The sequence below is a fragment of the Trichechus manatus genome, unplaced genomic scaffold (assembly GCF_000243295.1).
Source record: "Trichechus manatus latirostris isolate Lorelei unplaced genomic scaffold, TriManLat1.0 scaffold00015, whole genome shotgun sequence".
NCBI lineage: Eukaryota > Metazoa > Chordata > Mammalia > Sirenia > Trichechidae > Trichechus > Trichechus manatus.
Window position 1 is genome coordinate 14,100,298 of NW_004443951.1, and position 20,476 is coordinate 14,120,773.

At 42.4% G+C, this 20,476-nt stretch overlaps 1 protein-coding gene across 2 annotated transcripts; it reads right to left on the bottom strand.

The window, feature by feature from the left end:
- Window positions 1-1,252: 1,252 nt before the first annotated feature.
- PPIH (peptidylprolyl isomerase H) lies at window positions 1,253-20,233 on the bottom strand. 2 transcript variants are annotated; one of them, XM_004371873.2, is made up of 10 exons: window positions 20,123-20,233; window positions 19,714-19,778; window positions 19,345-19,368; window positions 19,038-19,082; window positions 17,807-17,849; window positions 12,263-12,355; window positions 8,719-8,806; window positions 8,178-8,218; window positions 7,297-7,386; window positions 1,253-1,431 (listed from the first exon to the last, which is right to left on the bottom strand). In XM_004371873.2, exons 1-9 carry the CDS (start codon window positions 20,186-20,188, stop codon window positions 7,318-7,320), a joined length of 534 nt encoding a protein of 177 aa, XP_004371930.1. In that variant the 5' UTR covers window positions 20,189-20,233; the 3' UTR covers window positions 1,253-1,431; window positions 7,297-7,317. The 2 variants fall into 2 exon arrangements, with proteins under 2 accessions (XP_004371930.1, XP_023582910.1); XM_023727142.1 differs by lacking the exon at window positions 19,345-19,368.
- Between the last annotated feature and the right edge of the window lie 243 nt (window positions 20,234-20,476).

Below are 20,476 nucleotides of genomic sequence, written 5' to 3' on the forward strand. Positions count from 1 at the left end.
CCCCATGTGTGAAGAGTGAAACTGCTCTGTAGCGTTTTCAAGGCTGTGACCTTTCAGAAGCTGATTACCAGGCCTGTCTTCTGAGGTGCCTCTAGGTGGGTTTGAACCACTAACCTTTTGGTTAATAGTCAAGGGTTTTACTGTTTGCACCATCCAGGGACTACAGAGTTGCAAATGTCTACATTGTAGGGCTTTTGTCCCCCAATACACTGAAATGACACTTTAAACCAAGTTCTATTCTGTCAAAGAATTCCCCTCTCTGCTACTGCTGCAGTATCCTGCTGCCAGTAGTTATGAGGCAGCCCTGTCTGAGACGGGAGAAGAAAGCATGAATAGGAAAACAGAAAATACCTTCTGAAAAGAACACCAGGGAACTTTCTTCTTTACCTCTTGAACATTATACTCAGTGGCATCGTTTTATGTTGAGGTATTTCCTTTCAAAACTAACCTGTTACTGTTAACAAGATACCTTCATATTCATTCTCGTTTGATCCTTTCAACAATGCTATTAGGTAAATTGGGAGTCCCTGGGTAGTGCACATGGTTAATGTGCTCGGCTGCTAACTGAAAGGTTGAAGGTTTGAGTCTACCCAGAGGCACTTTGGAAGAAAGGCCCGGTTATCTACTTCCAAAAAGTCAGTTACGGAAACCCCTAGTTCTTCTCTGACACCCATGGGGTCGCCATGAGTTGGAGTTGACGGTAACAGGTTTTATGAGGTAAACTGGTATTATTATCCCCATTTTACAGACAAAGAAACTAGAGTTCCAAAATGGGAAGTGAATTTCTCAAGACCTCAATTTTTTCAAAAATGACCCCAAATCCAAACTGAGACTTTTGACTAAATTATTCCTATCACATCATGATCAAGCCACATTCTATCAAATGGGCTTCCACTCAAGAACACTCCCAGTTAGTGGCTTTTTTCCCGTTGGCTCCTGAACAAATCATATTGAACCTACTGGGAACATCCAAGGATGTTTCCTTGGAATAAATATTGCTATAAGGCCCTGAGGCTTTGCCTTCTTTGCCCTAAGACAGAATTGCTACAATTGCTTGCAATTCTGAAACATCAACTATACATAGCAAGGGCTTGGCTCTGGTTCATGCTGGCCTCTGGGAAGAGCTAGTCCTACCAGCTGAAACTGAGGAGTGAGGAGATGGAGGCTGTCATTGCAACCATTTTAAAACATCACACACACAAAAAAAGAGAAAAAACCAAACCAAAACAAACAAAAAAAAAACCCCAAAACAAACAACAAAAAAAACCCTTTATTTACAGTTGAAAACTTAAACACAGAAAATCTTGTGTCCTGAATTTGTGATACTTCCAAGGTCTCTTGATCAAATGGAGCAGCAGCAGGCAGGGAAGCAAACCCAGGGGCCAATCCAGATGATTTTTATCAAGAACATCACCCAGAAGAAAGGGAGGCCTACAATGGCAGAGACATGGAGGTCAGTGAGGGAGGGAAGAGGTAAGCAGCTCGAAGAACTGGAAGGGGACATTCCTTGAGAGAAACAATGCTCCCAGCTCTTCTCTACACTCCTAGTCCTCTTTTCCGAAAAGAGCAGGCAGGTCTGATTCTTGCCATAGGCCAGACCTTGGGTTCCCCAGAGTAACGTTGAGAGGTATATTGTACAAGAACCAAGGAAGAAACTAACGTTTATGGCCAAGCATATTAATCTCATCTGTCATTTACCCTTCACAACTCTGTGCAGTATACATTATCTGTAATCATGCAAGGGAGTAAACTAGTGTCCCAAGGGGTTTGAAGATTTGACTAAGGTCACAAAACTAGAAAGTGGTGGAATTTCCTGGTCTACCTGGCTCCAAAGCCTGTGTCCTTTTCACCAGACCTTGATGGCTCTCTGTGGAGCCCCAGAACAAAGTGCAATCCTTCTTCGCAGGTTTTGGTTACTGGGGTAAAGAGAAGGGAAAGGTCACATCCTTTGTTTATGGCCCTGGGGTTAGCTGTACTGAGAGAAGAGCTGAGTACAGCTAGATACTGCTGCCTGCCATACACCCCCGTGGCCACACACCTCCTCCAGGACAGTGAGTCCTGGTGCCGTACCTCAGGCTCGGACAGAGGTTTAACCCTGGCTCTGCAGGCAAAAGGTATAAAGCGAATTACACTTCATAAGTTGCACAGTGTTCCAGGGCCTTAGCTCTATCATAGGCCAGGCACTGTGCTAGTCACCACAGTCCCTGCTCCAGGGAGTTCTCAGTCTAGTAGAAAAACAGATCAACACATTTGTGATATATTGTGTTAAATGCTGTAATGGAGAGATGAACCAAGTGGGCAGGAGCTCCCAGGAGGGAACCACTGACTGGGCCTAGACCAGGGAGCAGGAGGTGAAGGAACCAAAGAAGGTTTCACAAGCTGATGTTAGTCACAGCTATGGGCATGCTCCTGGGAGGAGCTAAGAGGAACAAGGATTAGTCAAAACAACATATATATGTATTACAGTATGTATTCCTATTATAAGATAGAAAATTCAATGAAAAGAAAGTCTCTGCTATTTTTACTCCACAGAGATAAGCGTTATTAAGTCTACTATAATTACTACAGAGATTCTAAATAGTAATTTAGAATAAATAGTATAACACTTATATAATGTACATCTTGACTTTGTCACTTAATTTACTTTAGAAATCTTGCCTCCACACACAGAGCTACCTCTTTCTTTTCATTAAGACTGTGTAGTATTCCACTGAAGGGATGTACCTCAGCGTGTAAGACCTGGTTATGTTGTGAGCTTTACAGCTACACTAGATTGGACTGGAATGGAGCCATTCTCTCCTCCCTTCCCTTTTCAGCTGGCAGGGCTTCTGACTTTGGGGACAGGGAACAGACAGTGCCACATAACCAGCAGGCATGCAAATATTTGCTGCCAAATCTCTGTTTCCTAGACCCACATATTTATTCATGTGGAACCTCTTTTCTTCTCCTGCCTGGACTACTGCAGTGGACTCCTCACTTGCCTCCAGCCCACCCCCCGCATGTCAGAATAATCTTCAGAGTAAGAAATTCAATCTCAATAAATACTCTCCTGCTCAAAATCCTTCAGTGGCTCCTAGTGCCCCTATAGTGGTTCTTTCTGGAGAGTCCATAACTTCTTTAAGAATTTCAGCAGCACAATGGATTTTCTCCCCGGGGGGAGAATGTACATACTGCCTGAAGTCCAGCCCCAGCCCTCAGGATAACATCTGAACTCCTTAGCTTGGCTCTCACAACAGGCACTCACCTCCCTCCAGCCTCATCTCATATTTTTCATACCTGTTTGCTTTGGCCATGCAGAATTATGTGCAGTTTCCCTTACACTTTATGCTGTTTCCTACCTTTGCACATGCTGTTCCCTCTGCCTGGAATACCCTTCCCAGATTTAGCCACCTGACAAGGTCTATTCTTTCTTGTACTCAGCGGGAGCACCATCTCTTCTGCAGTCTTTCTGAATCATCCCAGGGAGACATAGGCATTCACTCCTTCCTGCACTTTGTCCTAAAATCTCTAATCTAGCACTTTATTGTACTGTAATTGTCAGTTTTGCCATGAGACCTTGAGCTCCTTAAAGGCACAAGCTGGGCTTTTCAAATTTGTATTCCCATAGGTAGCAAAGCACCTGTCTTAAGTAATTCGTGCTTAGTTGTGGGATGAAGGAAAGAATAGCCCAAGTGCCACCAACATGTCTTTCATAATCTTCTCCTGCAGGAAGGAATCAGGTAATTCCAGAATGGGGGTATATCTACCATCCATAAGAGCAACTAATTTATTTAACCTAATCAATATTTGAACTTCAATTTTGCCTTTTTCTAAGCTATAATATCTGTATAATTATGTGTTGTGCCAGTTATACATTTTTTCTAAGATGCAAATATTAAAGATAGTTATCCCAGCACTACCTGAAGCAGCGTTTAAACTCCTACTCCTCTGACAAGAAGTATCTGAGATGCTTGTTATAAACATAGCTTCCTAGGTCCCACCCTAAATCCACTCAATCAAACTCTCCAAGGGAGGGACCTGGGAACTGTAGGTTTAACAAGTGCTCCCAAATGATTTTCATCTTTAAAAGAATTTGGGAAACAATGGACTGAAGAAAGCTCTCCACCATATTGGACAGTGCAGATACAGAACATTTCCATTATCGCAGAAAGGACTGTCCACTGGACAGGTTGAGGGGGCCTCTGAAGCCCTGGTGGTGCAATGGTTAAGAGCACGGCTGCTAACCAAAAGGCCAGCAGTTCAAATCCACCAGCTGCTCCTTGGAAACCATATAAGTAGTTCTACTCTGTCCTATATGGTTGCTATGAGTTGCAAATCGACTTGTCGGCAATGGGTTTTTTTTGTTTTTTTTTTTAGGGGGCCTTTGGAATGCAAAATGGCCACGTGAGGAATTTGTTCCACTGGGGTACAGGCTCAGAAGATGGGCTTTCATGGGGGCAAAAGTTCACATGACCTTTGCTAATAATGACTGAGAAAGATGGAAGGGTCGATTATCCTCAGCCTCAGAAATAAAACTCCCAGCAAGGATTTCCAGTAACTTTCTGTAAGGGACTCAGAAAAATGCAAAAAAGAGGTCCCAAATGTAAAGAATTTTCTAATAAACTTTATTCTTTTTGCTATCTTCTGTCCTCCAGTAGTGATCAGTGGTCAGTCTTTAGAAGGAAAAAGACCTGTGAGCTCAACTATGGTTGCAACAAAGAAAGGAGTGGGAGAGAGGGAGGGAGTGGCTGGCAGTTATTGAAGGAAGAGAGCAGGCTGGGTCCTAGAGACCACTAGTATTGGCTGAAAGGAGAGCTCAGGGTGTCAATTTGGGCCTGAGAAGGGACCCTGGGGCTTGACAAGAGAGGCCCATGTGTAGTTTCCAGCATACATTTGTGCATTCCTGCCTCAGCATTTGTTCACACCAGTTCCCTGCTGAAAATGCCTGACATTCTCCCTCCCTATTAACTCATGTAATAAATTTTTGCTGAATGCCTCTAAGTGCCAGATGCTGTGAACACAAATTAAGTCACAGATAGAGGTGTGTACATTCATTAAAATGGTATGGTATTTGATTGGAACTCTACTTGGAAAAAAAGGCAGAGTCCTATTTTATACTAGACAGAAAAATAAATTCTAGATAGTTTTGTAAGTATAAAAATAAAACCTAGAAATATTAGAAAAAAATATAAAAGACATTATGATCTGAGGTAGTGACAACATTCTTAAATGAGATAAAACATAAAAGCCATAGAAGACTGATAATTTGGACCTCATCAGAATTTAAAACTTGTCTGACAAAGGATAAGCAACATATTGCCAATTTTTCTTAAATTATATTCTGGAGAAAACAGTCACAACATATAAAATAATGAATTAATACTCATAACTACTTCAAACCATTAAGAAAAAATCCAGCACCTGAAAAGAAAAATGAGCTAAGGATATAGACGGCATGGCCAATAAACATATGCAAATATGCTCAACCTTCTTAGAAATCAGGATATTATAAATTACAACAATCAATACCATTTTTTACCCGAATGGCTAAAAGAAATTTTTTCAATACATTTTATACTGACATAATTATACTGGCATATTATATTGATAACATCAAAAGGAAATAGTACTTTCACATGGGAAAATGAACTGGTATCACCCCTTAGAAGTACAATTTAAAAGTATTTATTAAAATGAAAAATGCATACACCCTTTGACCCAGTAATTCTACTTCTACAGATATATTTGCATATTTATAAAAAGAAGCAAGTTTATTTTACTGTAGCATTGTTTGTAATAATAAAAAAACAACAATCAATAAAAAGTAAAATAAACTACAAATAAACTATATGATTGAAACACCTTATGGAATATTACATAGCAGTTAAAAAAATACAAAGTCGTTTTACATGAACTGAGAAGGAAAAGTGTTTAAGACATAATGCCAAATGGAGGGGACAAGAAAGATGAATACAGTGTGATACCATATACAGAAAACAAAACTTCCAGAACTAGATAGGCAAAGAAAAGGTCCTGAAGGACATTTATGAAACTGATAAAGAAGTTTACGTCTGGGGAGAGGAGTGGGATGTTGCCAAGCGGACTTGTACTTTATGTTTTGTGTGAAAATTTTCACAGTGAGACTGTATTATATTACTTGTGTAATTAAAAATAAACAACCAAATTAAATATATAAATCTTGATTGGATCATGTTTTTTTTTTTTTTTTCCTTAAAAGCTATAAAAGTTATTTGAGGAACAAAGGCAAATTTGAAAATGTACTATATACTAGATGATAATATTGTAAAATAAGGATGTTCTTATTTTTAGAAGTTTCTTGCTGAAGTATTTAGGGATGAAGTGTCAAGAAGTCTTCAACTTTCAAATGAGGAAGGAAAGAAGGAAAGGAGAGGAAGGGAGGGAGGGAGGAAGAGGGAGAAGGTATGAAGGAAAGAAAAATAAATGTCAAGGAAAATGATAAAACAAGAAGTTAATAATTGGTGAATCTAGGTGAAAGGTATTTGGGTGTTTGATATACTAGTCTCCCAAGTTTTCTGTGGGTTTGAAAGCTAAAAAAAAAAGAAAGAAGAAAAACCAAAGACCAACACTCCTCACCTAGATGAGAGTGATCAATTTCTCCCCTAAATTCCTATAACAATTAGCAATGTCACTCATATTACTAGTGATCACCTCAGAGAATGCATCTTATTCCCCACAAGCCCCTGAAAGGTTGAGACATCTTTCAATTCTTTCCCCCTCCCTGCTCCATGCCTAGTTAGCATGCCTAGTACAAAGCAGGCAGAGGCAAGTATGGTTGGGAAGTGAGTCCATATGGGCTGAGAGATACGTGACATTCACCTATGAGGTTGGCAAATACAAAATCAGGGTCTGGGATTACATCATGACTTCTGATAAGAGGTGTGATGGGTGTATCGGTCTCCTGGCTGCCCAGGCTGGTCCTAGCATGGAATCCGATCTTCCTAGTGGGACTACTGAATGGAACTATGGTAGAGTGTGCTGTCAAACCGCCAGAGTGGTCTTTAGGTCGACGCTTTGTAAATTACAAAATGGTAGAAAAACAAAGTGCTCTCAGGTATGTTTCTCTTTTGATCCTTACAATGACCCTACAAGATAAGTAATAGCACCATGTAACAGATAAGGAAACTGAGGTTCAGCGAAGGGAAATGAATTCTCCAAGGCCTTATAGAGAGCAAATGGGCTCAACCCCACGTCCTCAAGTCTGAAGTTCTTTCCACTAGACCATGCAGTCTTTTTTGGGGTCTGACTCCTAACCAAGGAGAAGAAAGACATGCTTACCTGATTCAGTCTTGGTCTGGGCTACATCTCCCCACACTGTGAGATCACCACAGGCAGCTTGGGTTTATTGTTGGGGCCTGTGGGAACATTCTAGGAAACAAAGCACAGCAGAGATTCATTCATTCAGACACGCACTCACTCATTCATCACACATTTACTGATGTCTGCCAGCCCCTGTGCTAACGGCAGAGGACTCAGAGATTGATATGACAGTCCATGTCCCGGGAGACAGGTAAAGCATATAAAACAGATCAAAGAGAAAACGTAAAACATTTAAAAAATATCAAACCTATGATATGTAACAACATAATAAGTGATAAAAGTGAATTATATAAAGGGCAGAGGAAGCAACTAAATTGCTGCTTAAAGAGGTCAGGGAAGGATTCACAGAAGAGGTGACATTTGAGGTGGACCTAGAAGGATGAATGAGATCCTGAGAGGGGGAAAACAAAGGAGAAGAGCATTCCAGATAGAGGAAACAGCATGAGCAAAGGCACAGCGGCAGAAAAGAGTAAGAGGCAAGGGTGTGTATCACGTATTTAGAGAAGATATCGTAGCATGATGCAACTGGAACAGGGAGGAGAAGGGGCTGTGGAGAGGTAGGCAGGGACCAGATCATGAAGAGTCTTGAATGCAATGCTCAGGAGTAGGATTTCATCAAGGAGGTGAAGAGGCCATCAGGGAACAAGCTTCAGTGCGTACAAGAGAGACTAATTTGGGGAGCCATCTTTCCTTCCATTTCCAGGGAGTCTGTGTAACAGGAGGCAATGAAGACTGGGCCTAATGAACTAGAATCCATTCACCCTTCACTTACTCCTCAACACTAATCAGTTAGCACCAGACCAGAATGGCTGCAGAAGAGGAAATCAAATAGGACTTACCTCAATTTTTCTCATCACTAGAAGTCCATCAATGATTTTTCCTGTAAGAAGAGTATGAGCTGGACTTCATTCTTCGCATTTGCATAGAATTTTCCAGCTTCCAATGCCCATTCTTAGCCATTATTTCATTTGGCCCTCTTACTAATTTCAGGAAATTGAGATTCAGTGGAGGTGAAATGACTTGCCCAAGGTCACAGCTAGTAAGCAGCAGAGTTAGGGCTCACACCTAGGTTGGAGTGCCATGCTGCCTCTGTGTGGCATTTCTTTAGTGCTAGCATCCAGGTTTTCCCCCAAATATACACATCACCCAAGTTGTTACACAACATATCAGATGATCCCTTTGTCCTTTCCTATACTTCTTTAACCACACATCCTCCTCATCTTCCCACTACTTCCTCTTTCCCTATTACTACCCAGAGCAGTTATAGCAACCGAGCAGTCTTGATGTGAGAGTTCGGGGACTGACTCCTTTTGAAGCCAGCCCCCCACACCCCACCCTGGGTAAATAGGGCCTGGACAACGGGACTGGAGAAGGGCTTACCAAACACCACATGCTTCCCATCCAGCCAATCACACTTAGAACAGGTGATGAAGAACTGGCAGCCGTTTGTACTGGGACCACTGTTTGCCTGATGGAAACCAAATAAATTGCAGTGAGTTTTTCTGGCCATACTAGTCGAAGGGCAAGATTTCCAAAAGAGCCTGCAGCCCTGATTTCTCCACGCTTTCTTTCAGTAAACCTTCACTGGGCACCTATTTTGAGGAAGGCCCCAAGCTAGGGCCTAAGGATACAGAGATGAACAAGATATATAACCCCTGCCCTCAAAGAGTTAGAGCTATAATAAAGTAATGTACATTTTTCCTACACTGTGAATTTTTATAATGGGAACAAATATTTATAGGACATGATTTGCTATATTAAGTCTAATACTAGTTATAACTGGGTTACAGTTGCAAATTAGCTACCAGCTAGGAAAAGACCTGTTGCCTATAAAATAAAGCTACTTTGTCTGAAAGGCTTTACACTATCATAAAAATGGTAGTAAATGGTAATGGTAATCTTAAGGTGCAAGAAGCTGTCATGCTAGTGCAACACTAGAAAAGAGACTATACTTAATTAATGATGTTTAGGTTTTATAGTTACACATTTATAGCTACACACAAAACCCTTAATTATTGAATTTTACAGAAAAAAATATTTCTTTAAATTGAGAATCTGAGACTCTCTAGTCCTATCCCTTCTCGTTTCCTCCTTTAAAACTGTTTTTATGTCATGATAAATAATAACATCTTACAAAAGAACAGGCTGCAATTACAATGCGAGCGATAAATGCTTTGTAAAGAGACTGTCATATGAAGTGTACTTTTGTACATTACATAGTTATGCTCCTAGACTGCCTTTAATACGCAGTCTAGGAACATAAGTATATAATGTACAAAAATTCAGACTTTTGTACATCAGCAAACCCAAGATTAGTTTCAGCAGCATTGCCTTACAACAGTTATCTGTACAATTAAGTGAATATTTAATAGCGTATTTCCCTTATTTTAGAAAAAAAATTGAGTAGAAAATGGACAACTACTAATAGGAAGCACAGGTCTCATAAAATTAATGCTACTGAGACAAAACTGGAATTATGAGCTAGGTCACTAGCCTTAATCAGATGCTTAATGGATTTAAATTGCTTGATTCTGTGTTCAACTATGAAGAAAAAAAAACACGTAGGAAATACTGGAAATGCATTAAAGACACTATTGAGGGATGAGCTCTAATTAGGGATTTTATATTTTAGAAATCTCCCACATAAGATGAAACTATTTTTGTTTTGTGTAAATGTGTTCAGGAACATTTCATACATGAAAGTACAGGATGGCCTAAGGCTGTCAGAGTAGGCCCAGGATTTGTAGGAATGGAGGGATAGAATTCCCAGGGACCCCAATACATTCCATTTATCTATTAATTTTTTTTTTTTTTTGCTGCTTAATGTATAAACATTTATCAGCAAGCAGGCACAAGAACAGTGATACAACATGCCTTTACAGCACACACTCTCTGCCCTTAGCCATTCAATTTATTCATCCTTCTAGGCAGTATAGATACCTGATTAAGACAACACACTCTGGAGCTCTGGAGCCAGATGACTTAGTTCAAATCCCAGCTCCACCACTGACTAACTGTGTGACCATAGATTAGTCACATCACCTCTCTGTGCCTCAGTTTCCTCATTCGTACCTATCTCAAAAGGACATTGAGAGGATTAAAATGAATTAAGGCAAATAAGAGCACTTATCGAGTAAACGCTCAATAAATTTTAGCCATTATTCTGAATGACATTCCATCATTGACCCACATCTGCTCAGCAGCCTTTCTGTGTTAGTAGTAAGGCCTAGACAGCAATATAAACCTAGTCCCTGCCCTTGTGGAACTTCTAATTTAGTGGAGGATGGATGCAAAAACAATTATGATATATGATATGTGACAGTACAACCTCAAGCTTAAAGGGGGCAGAAGCCAAGTCTTCCTTCCATTTTCCTGAATCCTCCACAGATACTAACACAATGGTATAGGGTCACCATGAGTCAGAATTGACTCGACAGCAACTAGTAAGCCACTGTGCACCCTCTACCTGTGTTTGTCCAGCCTTGCTTTCCTAAAAAGGGGTTTGCACACTCGCTATACTGGTCCCACCCAATCATTATGGCAGCCTCCTAACTGGCTTCCTTGCCCCAGCCTCTCCATTCCCACCTGCCACTCACACTGCAGCCAGGGTCTTCATTCTAAAACACAAAGATGACCAACTCTGCTCAAAAAATGGTATGGTTCTCCATAGCCTATGAAAGAAAGTCCACACACCTTATCCTTATTCTGGAATTTAAAGTCCTCCAGGAGCTAGACCTAGCTGCTCTCCAGTTCTCTCTTCTGGCCATTCCCTCTCCCTATTCTCATTGCCCCTGGTCACACTGTCTGGTCCTTGAGTGTGTCCACTGCTATTTCACGGTAACAGATATCCACACAGGCTGTTTGCTGGATTTGAAAATGTCCTCTCTTCCTTTTCCATTTGGTACAGAACTCCTTCAAGAACTCAAACATGACCTCCTCTGTGAAGCCTCCCCCAGACCCTAGCAGCAATTATTCTCATTCCTTTGGGCTCTCCCAGTACTTTTCCATACACTGAGGTGCCATCACCTTAATACAATGATAGCACGATGACATTCTACTAGGATCGTCTTTTTGCATGTGTGACAGCCCTATTAGATGTTAAGAATCATAAGGGAAGGGATCATGTTTGTATGCTTGTCTTACCATGAGGCCTACAACACAGTGGATGAGTGGAGGGGTGGGCTAGCAGGACAGAGACTGCATGTAAACACTGGGCTGGGGAAGCAAGTGTTGGGGCACTGACACAAGGAAATGGATAACTGGGAGGGAGTGAGAGGGCTGGAGAGAAGGAATTGAGGGGCAAGGGGAAGGGAAATGAGGAGTGAAGGGTGAACAGGGGAAGGTAAGGGAGAGTGAGCATGGGAGGAGAGTGCATGCGGATGGGGTAAATGAGGGGGTGTAAGTGAGGAGGGCGGGAGGACTGTGACAGGAGAGCGAGTGAGGAGATGTGAGTGGGGGTTATGAATGGGGTCAGGTGCAGGGAGGAAGGAACAGGAGTGTTGAGCAAGGAAAGGTGAGCAAAAGGGGTGGCCAGTGAGTAGGCAGTGTGAGTGAGTGGATGCTGGGAGGGAGCAGTGGTGAGCGCAGCGATGAGCGAGTGAACACTAAGGTTCTGAAAGCACAACCGGCTGGATCCTGAGCAGTAAGGCTGAATGCCCAGCAACACGTGCTGGCTCAAACAAAGGAGAGAAAAACACAAATCAGAGTTCAGCTTTGGCTCCCCAGCCTGCCAGTGGGCCCTGCCTAACAAAACCAAACCAGACTGAGGAAGGAGTCCAGGGTGGCAGAGGTAAGTCCTGGGCCAAGCTAGAGGAGAAAAGCATCTGATTCCATCCCTAGAGGCAGCACTGGGCCTCAAAAGGGGCCTAGGAAGCAGCTGGCTATAAATCTAACCCAAAACTTTGAGTTCGACCACATCACTTACCATGGAAAGCAGGCCTGGTGCTGAGTGTCTTAGTTTAAAATTTTCATCTGCAAATGGTCCTCGGTAAATACTGGCGACTCCAGTGCCATCTCCCTGTGCAGAGAGAAGGAAGTGTTAGCAGCTCAGAGTGTTGGGCCCCTGGAGCCCAGAGGAAGAATGTTGCTGCACCTAAATCCTACCGTCTTTAAGGTCTACTCTCACCCTTGTTCACCTTAGAGCCACACCTCCTTGACCTTATCCTGCAATCAAAGCAAGCCCCGTCCAAGCCTACCACAGTCCATAAGCTATAGCCAGGGTACCTCACAGACTGGGCAAAACAGATCACAGCTGAGCCTCCAGAAAGATAGGCAAATTAGGAAACAACAACAGTCTAGTGATCACATACATAATCCTTGCCATTCCTAGACGCTTCTGCCCACAGTTGTATAAAACTACTGACTACCATCCCACTCCCCCAAACTATACATGAGGTGGCTGAGCTCTTGGCAGTCTAGTCTGTACAACACGATGTCACCCTCCTGGCAGTTAAAATTGTAACATCTAAATCTGGAAGCTGGAGGTGACTGTCTTCTAGAAGGTGAATTAGAGACCAGAAAGAGAACATAACAGATGTATAGAGAGCACTAGAGAAAAACAGAGAAAGGATTGTCTTGGTTCTGTGTGGCTTTTCAGTTCCCAGTTCTATTTCTTCGTTTGGGTTCCAAGAAACACCTCTTTAGCCTTATCATAAATTCTAAATTTCTGCTTGAACTATCCTTACTTGTATTATTTCTTTGTTCTTCCAACAATCCTGTGGAATGAGCATTATTACTCTCCCTATTTTTCAGGTGAGCAAGCTGAAATCAGGGTAATGAAGCAACCTGACCAAGGCCTTACTTGCAGTTCCTTGAATGCTATGATCCACATTCGTCCATACCTGTCAGTCTTTCACCCAGGCTGTTCCCTCTGTCTAAAACATCTACCCCTTCCTTCACATGGTGAAATCCCACGTGAATTTAGGACCTTCCCTGGACCCCACACAAGGTCAGGCCCCCTTCCCTCTTCTTCTATAACATCCTGTGCTTACTGTATACTTTCCCACTTACTGTAAGTGTCTGTGCTGAGAGGCAGCATAGAGTAGAGGTTAAGAGCATGGGCTCTGAAATCTGAATCCTGGCTGCATCACAGAAAAGCTGCATGAACTTCAGCAAGTTACTTTTCCTCTTTATGCCTCAGTTTCCTCACCTGCAAACGGGGATAATAGTCCTACCTCATTTAAGATTCTGAAGATTAAGTGCAATCATGGGTAAATTACTTAGAAAAATAAGTAGTTAATGCTGCAAGTTAGTATTTATTATATTTAAGCTATCAGTCTTACCCACTACTGTCTAGTAGTTCTCAATCAGAGATGTGCATCAGAAACAGCCAGGGGGCTTTTCAAAAACATACATGCTGGGGCCCGACTGCACACCTACTGAATGAGTCCCAGGTGATTCTGATGATAAGCCCTGGTTAAGAATGACTGCACTAGACTAAGCTGAGCTCCTTGGAGGCAGGACTGTATTTTTTTCTCCATATAGCTGGGCAGACTAGATCAGAGGCTGGCAAACTATGGCCAAATCTGGCCAGGAGCCTTAGTTTGTAAATAAAGGTTTACTGGAACACAGTCCTGCCTATTCATTTATGTACTGTCTATGGCTGCTTTCAGGCTAAAATGGTAGAGCTGAGTAACAGCAGAGTTAAATAGCTAAGGCAGAGACCCTATGGTTTACAAAGCTTGAAAGATTATTTGGTCCTTTACTGAAAAAGTTTGCTGATTGCTAGAATAGATGAATAAATGAAAGTGAAAACATTAATTAATTCAGTGGTAGAGGATTCTTGTTCTTAAGTCCATGGTTTTATCACTATGCTTCAGCCTTTTCTACTTCCAAAAAAACCAGTCATTGAAAATCTTATGGAGCACATTTCTACTCTGACACACACTGAGTCAGAATTGACTCGATGGAAACTATTTATTATATCTTTAACTACCTCTGGAGCCCTGGTGGCACAGTGGTTAAGAGCTATGGCTGCTAACCCAAAGGTAGGCAGTTTGAATCCACCAGCCACTCCTTGGAAACCCTATGGGGCAGTTCTACTCTGTCCTATAGGGTTGCTAGAGTTGGAACAGACTTGATGGCAACAGGGTTGGTTTTTTGGTTTTTAACTACTTCTACATACTGGAATCGACTCAATGGCAACTGTTATAGATTAAAATTGTGTCCCCCAAAAACATGTGTCAATTTGGCTAGGCCACAGTTCCCAGTATTGTGTGATTGTCCTTCATTTTGTGATCTGATGTAATTTTCCTGTATGTTGTAAATCCTGATCTCTGCCCACGGTTAAAGAGGCGAGATTAGGTTATGTTAAAGAGGATTAAGGTGGGATGCAACATCCTTACTCAGGTTACAGCCCTGATCCTATGTAAGGGGTGTGGGCTGTATCACCTTTTATCTTATGAGACAAAAGGAGAGAGAAGCAAGCAGAGAGATAGGGACCTCATTATCACCAAGCAAGAAGAGCCAGGAGCAGAGTGTGTCCTTTGGACCCAGGGTCCCTGTGTTGAGAAGCTCCTAGACCAGGGGAAGACTGATGACAAGGACCTTCCCCCAGAGCTGACAGAGAGAAAAGCCTTCCCCTGGAGCTGGTGCCCTGAATTCGGACTGCTAGCCTCCTAAACCGTGAAGGAATAAACGTCTATTTCTTAAAGCCATCCACTTGTGGTGTTTCTGTTACAGGAGCACTAGATAACTAAGACAGCAACTAACAACAACGTACATGCATATACAAAGGATAGGAAAAACAAGTTCATTTCCAATTTTCCAATTAACCTAGAGGACAGATCGGTTACTATCCCATTCTCTATAACCACACTACCTATTGCTCTCTAGAAGCCAGAGTAGGGAAAACAACAAAATTAATTATTCAGAGCAAACAACAGAAAGCAACTTAAATCTTCAACAAGAGTGGACTGACATAGTCTCATGGGACAACTAGGTCAATTGGCATAACTTAGTTCATAAAGATAATGTTCTATACCCTAATTTGGTGAGTAGCATCTGGAGTCTTATAAGCTTGCAAGTGGCCATCTAAGATACAACTATTGGTCTCTTCCAGAGTGAAAGAAACCAAAGACTCAAGGAAGAAATTAGCCGACAGGACTAATGGCCCACGCGAATCACAACCTCTCCTACCCTGAGACTAGAAGAACTATATGGTGCCCAGCTACCACTACCAATTGTTCTGACCAGGGACACAATAGAAGGTTCTGGTTAGAATGGGAGAAAATTGTGGAACAAAACTCAAATAAAAGACCAGACTTACTGGACTGACTGAGACTAGAGGAACCCCTGAGACTATCGCCCTAAGATACCCTTTTAACCTGGAATTGAAGCCACTTCTGGAGGTCACCTTTCGGCCAAATAATAGATTGGCCTATAAAATAAACAATAACACCCATGAGGAATGTTTCTTTAAGCATCAACTACACAAGATCAGATGGTCAACATTTACACAAAAGCAAAGACGAGAAGGCAAAGAGGGGCAGGGAAACTGGATGGATGGAAACGGGGCAGGTGGGGTGGACGTGGTGAGAGGGCTGGCACATTACAGCGACTGTAACCAATGTCACAGAACAATCTGTCTATGAATTGTTGAATGGGAATCTAATTTGCTATGTAAACTTTTACCTAAAACACATTAAAATATTTTTTAAAAATAGTGGATCAATTAAATAAATTGTCTATTCATAATGGAATATTAGGCAATTGTTAGAAACATGTTTTAGAAGACTTTGTGACAAGGAAAAATGCTGACAATTATTAAGTACAAAAAAATTAGAAGATACGTATGATCTTAAGTCTGTAAAAAATTATATATACACACATATATGCAAAAATAGGACTGATGGCTGTAAACCAAAATGCCAATAGTATATTTCCTGAGAGGTGAGACTTGAGGGTGATTTTCTTCTCTGTACTCTTCTTTTGCTAGAACCAACTAACGTCTAACCCTGGAGCTATCAGCAAGTGAGCAATGTACCTGGGGCAAAGACCAGTAAGAAGCTGGCCCTGTCCCTGCTAAGACAATCTGGCAACACTGGAGCCTATGAGAGAGGAAAGAAGGCAGTCTTTCTTACCAGCTAACAAAAAAGAATACGGTCACCTCCAAGCTCCACTACCATCAGTTGTGGCCAGAGGTTGCAAACTTAAAATGCCTACTGGAGCAGGTGACACAAATAAGGAAAGCGGGTACTGGGGACTGTGGTGAAGTGGCAAGGATGTGCCCTGTCTAAAGGGAGTAGTTACTTGATTCCAGCCAATTGTTACTGCACAGGAAATGCTGCCCTAGTGTACTCCCATCTTCCATTTTTTAAAAGAGAAAACTCCACAATTTTTTGTGAAATTTCTCAGTTTTACAACACAACAAACACATCTGAAAGCCTGATTTACCCTAAGACCTGCCAGTTTGCAACCCTATATAGGCTAGGAAAGAGAGAGATCTTGAAAACTCATGAATAATAAAACTAAAGAAACAAACACATGAAGAAAGAAATGTCTCCCAGATTCAAGAAAACAGCAACATGACTGTATAATAATCAAATGATATGAATATGAGTAAAGAAAGACGATGCACAGAAGTGGGTAGGTAATGAGAAACACAGGTTTGAGTAGGAAAAAATGTGGCTTATTTGGCATCCTCCAAGGTGGAGGGGTTGGTGAGGAGGTAAGGCTTGATATGGGGATGCACAGTTAGTCACAAGAAAGATGTGCTTAGCAGTGAAGGAATATTCCACTGGGCTCTCAGTCTCTCAGTGAAAAGAGGAAGCATCCCTCAAGAATTATTTACCTTTCTTGCTCTGATTCCTTGCCTACTAATCAACTTCCAATTAAAAACTCAGCTTTCCAGGCACTGTGATACCAAGAATGGGACATAAGGGACATAAGCATTTTGGGGGACTTACCCCATTTTATCTGGTGCCCTCTAGTTGATTTTGACTCATATAGTACAGTGGTTAAGAGCTCAGCTGCTAACCAAAAGAAAGTGAGCAGTTTGAATCCACAAGCTGCTCCTTGGAAACCCTATGGGGCAGTTCTACTCTGTCTTATAGTGTAGCTATGAGTCGGAATTGATTTGACAGCAATGATTTTGTTTTTTGGTTTACCCCATTTTAAGAAAACAAATTGTATCTGAGTTCTGAACAGGTTTCATGTGACTATAATTAGTGTGGGTCTGTTATACAGAGCTGAGCATCTTTAGGTGTGCTGGGACATTCCAGTTTCTGGCTGAGGTTTGCACCATGAAAGCTAGTGACTCAATCAAAATGCAGATGTCTGTCATCTAGTGGTACAGTTGTAGCCAGCAACCCTAAATGACATCCCCACCACAATCCTCCATCTCCCATCGAACCTGACTATTGTTCTCAAACTTGAAGACTGGGTCCCTGTAGTAAAAACAGCAGCAACAGCAGCAGTCACAACAAAAAACAAACCTACAGGTCTTTAATAAGAAAGGAATAAAACTTACATTAACAAAATCTCCACCCTGGATCATGAAATCCTTTATGACCCTGAAAAAGAGGGAGAACAAAGAATTCTGAGAGAAAATTGTATGGTTTAGAAACATTGTAGTATTAGATTAGCATCGACTTCAAAATATAATGTTTATTACTTTGGCTTACAAAATGATTGTTCTCTCCTGGAATGAATGAGTTGAAAGGATAATTAACCATAAAAAAGGGTTTTAATTATAATTAGAGTTGACCTAGATACATGAGCTGGTACCTGAACAGTAACAAGAGGGACTGAAGCCCTGCAGGAAGAACTCCAAAATATTCACCAAAGCAAATGGCAGATCAAGGGCTTGATACAAATTTTTGAAAAAAGGACCACAGAAAATGTCTGTGAGATGCTAACCATGGTCTGCTACACACACGCCAAAATAAAAAAAAACAAACAAACCCATTCCCATCAAGTCAATTCCGACTCCTAGTGACCCTACAGAAAAGAGCAGAACTGTCCCATAAGATTTTCAAGGAGCAGCTGGTGGATTCAAACTGCCAGTCTTTTGGTTAGCAGCCAAACACTTAACCACTGAGCCACCAGGGCTCCACTACACACATCAGAGCTCAATAAATGTTAGTTATTGCAAGGTCCTTCATCTTTCCTAGCCTCAGTTTCCTCATCTATAGAATGTAAATAATACCTACCACCTCATAGGAATGTTATATTAGAGACCATAGCTTTAAAGCAGCCTGACACAGTCACTTGTTAATTATCGTTACTAGCCACAATGAGGCCTTTGAGGCAGATTCCAAATTGAAACAAGGCTATCTAGGTGTTGCCACACTCCACTTAAGGTTGGCCCAGGAGAAAACTGATCATCCTGGGATAATCATGTATGATCATTTTAATAAGTAGTTATAAATATCAACAAGATATAATATTTTATACAGTTAAGGGCTGCAACTATACTAAAAAGAAAAAAAAACCTGCATTCACCCAAACAAGGTCATGAAAAAGACAGAATACTGGAATTACAGGTAACTTCTATTTTAAATAGCTAAAAGGAATTAGTGGAAGAGTATTAGCAGAGTTAGAACATTTGATAAATCTTCAAATTGGTTGCTGAGTCCGTAAAAACATTTCTTCCCAAGATCTAAGACTTAGCCTCTGGTTTTCTCTTCCTCTGATTTTAGAGCCTAATCCTCCAAGGAAGCAATCCTGAACACTCCCAGGATGGCATGCCAAAGGCTTACCTGTGGAAGGTGCTCCCTTTGTATCCTATCGGTACCCCATCTTTTCTATAAACAAAAAGGAGAAGATTTGGAATGAAAACAGGCAATCACAGGTCTTTCCACACACTCCACTCAAAGGAGCTTTTCTTAAGATAACTGAGAGAAGAGATAGGAGTGAAAATAGACTGAAGCTAGGCCCCTGGGGTATAAGCTTCTATCACAGTCAGTAGCAAGCATTCAAAGCTTGCTGGTGTTCCCCAAGACCCCCATTGCAGCTCAGTACACCCTGCAGGAGCAGCTAGCAAAGTCAACCGTGTCTGAGACTGACCTGAATTCTCCTGTGCAGAACTGCCTGAAAGGGAAGAGTGAACGATTCAGTCATCATGTCACCACAGCTGTGAGAGCCTCAAATCTAGGGAGGGGAGGGCACAGACATCAGAGCTAGCTACCCCAGTGCCAGGAAGTATGCCAACTAGCCAGCCAAAGGTCAAGACTCCCAGTCATACAGACCAACAACGTAAATTGACACGGGAGCACTCAAAACGGTAACTATTTGGACAGAGCGATCGATACTCAGAATCAGATCTCTCAAGGGCAGTGACTGCACAGAAACAGAAGAATAGACAACGATTGCGCAGACCGAATGGGGCCCGGCTTCCGGCTGGGTTAATCCGGCAGAGCTGGAACATCACCTTACCTAAAGTTCTCGGACGTTTTAGGCACAACGTCTGCAAAGAGCTCGATCTTCATGCGGCCAACTTCCTGCAACCGGCGAGTGACAAAAAGCCCAGTTCAAACCCGTGAAGGCCTAGTAGCCGGGAGCATGAAGGGCTGGCCCACCCTCCCATGCTGCTCGCGATCTCCCACCTCCGCCTTCATAGCCTAACCTTTCCTTCCGCCCAATCCCTCCACAAGCGGGGTGCTAGGATGGCCAAGAATCCTCTTTCTCCCTCCCTGTCCCGCTCCAAACAGGTCAGTCAGTACGTTGTGGCCCAATTTCACTTTCTGGCTTCCCGAGTCCGCCATCCTTGGGTTTATGAGTTCTGTCTGCCCGGCCCGATGCAGTTCTCCTTTGTTGCAGGGCTGGGTGGCTGCCTGTATCTCACCTGGCCGCCAATGCTGATATCAAAAAATACCACGGGGTTGACAGGGCTTGAATTTGCCACCGCCATGGCTTCGACCCGGAAGCAGAAAGATAGAGCGCAGGGTTCAGGCAAACCTAATCCGAGAGCCGAAGAGTTTGTCTGCCGCGCAGGCGCGAAAGAAGCTGCCCGAACTGGGCCCCGCCCCCGAAAGCCCCGCCCATGCCGCGCAGCCCTCGGGGACCCCTGCGCTTAAGCGAGCGGGACTGGGGAATCGCACAGGGCTTCTTTGGCCTTGGTAAGGAAATCGTTCACCAGCTGTTAGCTCATTTGACCCTTAGGGGGTGGGGAGGGGTAGGGCAGAGGAAGAAAGCCTCT

What these genes read in the sequence shown, in the direction of transcription:
- PPIH (XM_004371873.2), bottom strand. Translation starts at nt 20,188, where the DNA reads ATGGCGGTGGCAAATTCAAGCCCTGTCAACCCCGTGGTATTTTTTGAT. An exon ending in ATATCAGCATTGGCGGCCAG is followed by an intron (nt 19,779 to 20,122) that starts GTGAGATACAGG and finishes CGCCGGTTGCAG; the next exon opens with GAAGTTGGCCGCATGAAGAT. An exon ending in CACCAGGCCTGCTTTCCATG is followed by an intron (nt 8,807 to 12,262) that starts GTAAGTGATGTG and finishes GGTTTCCATCAG; the next exon opens with GCAAACAGTGGTCCCAGTAC.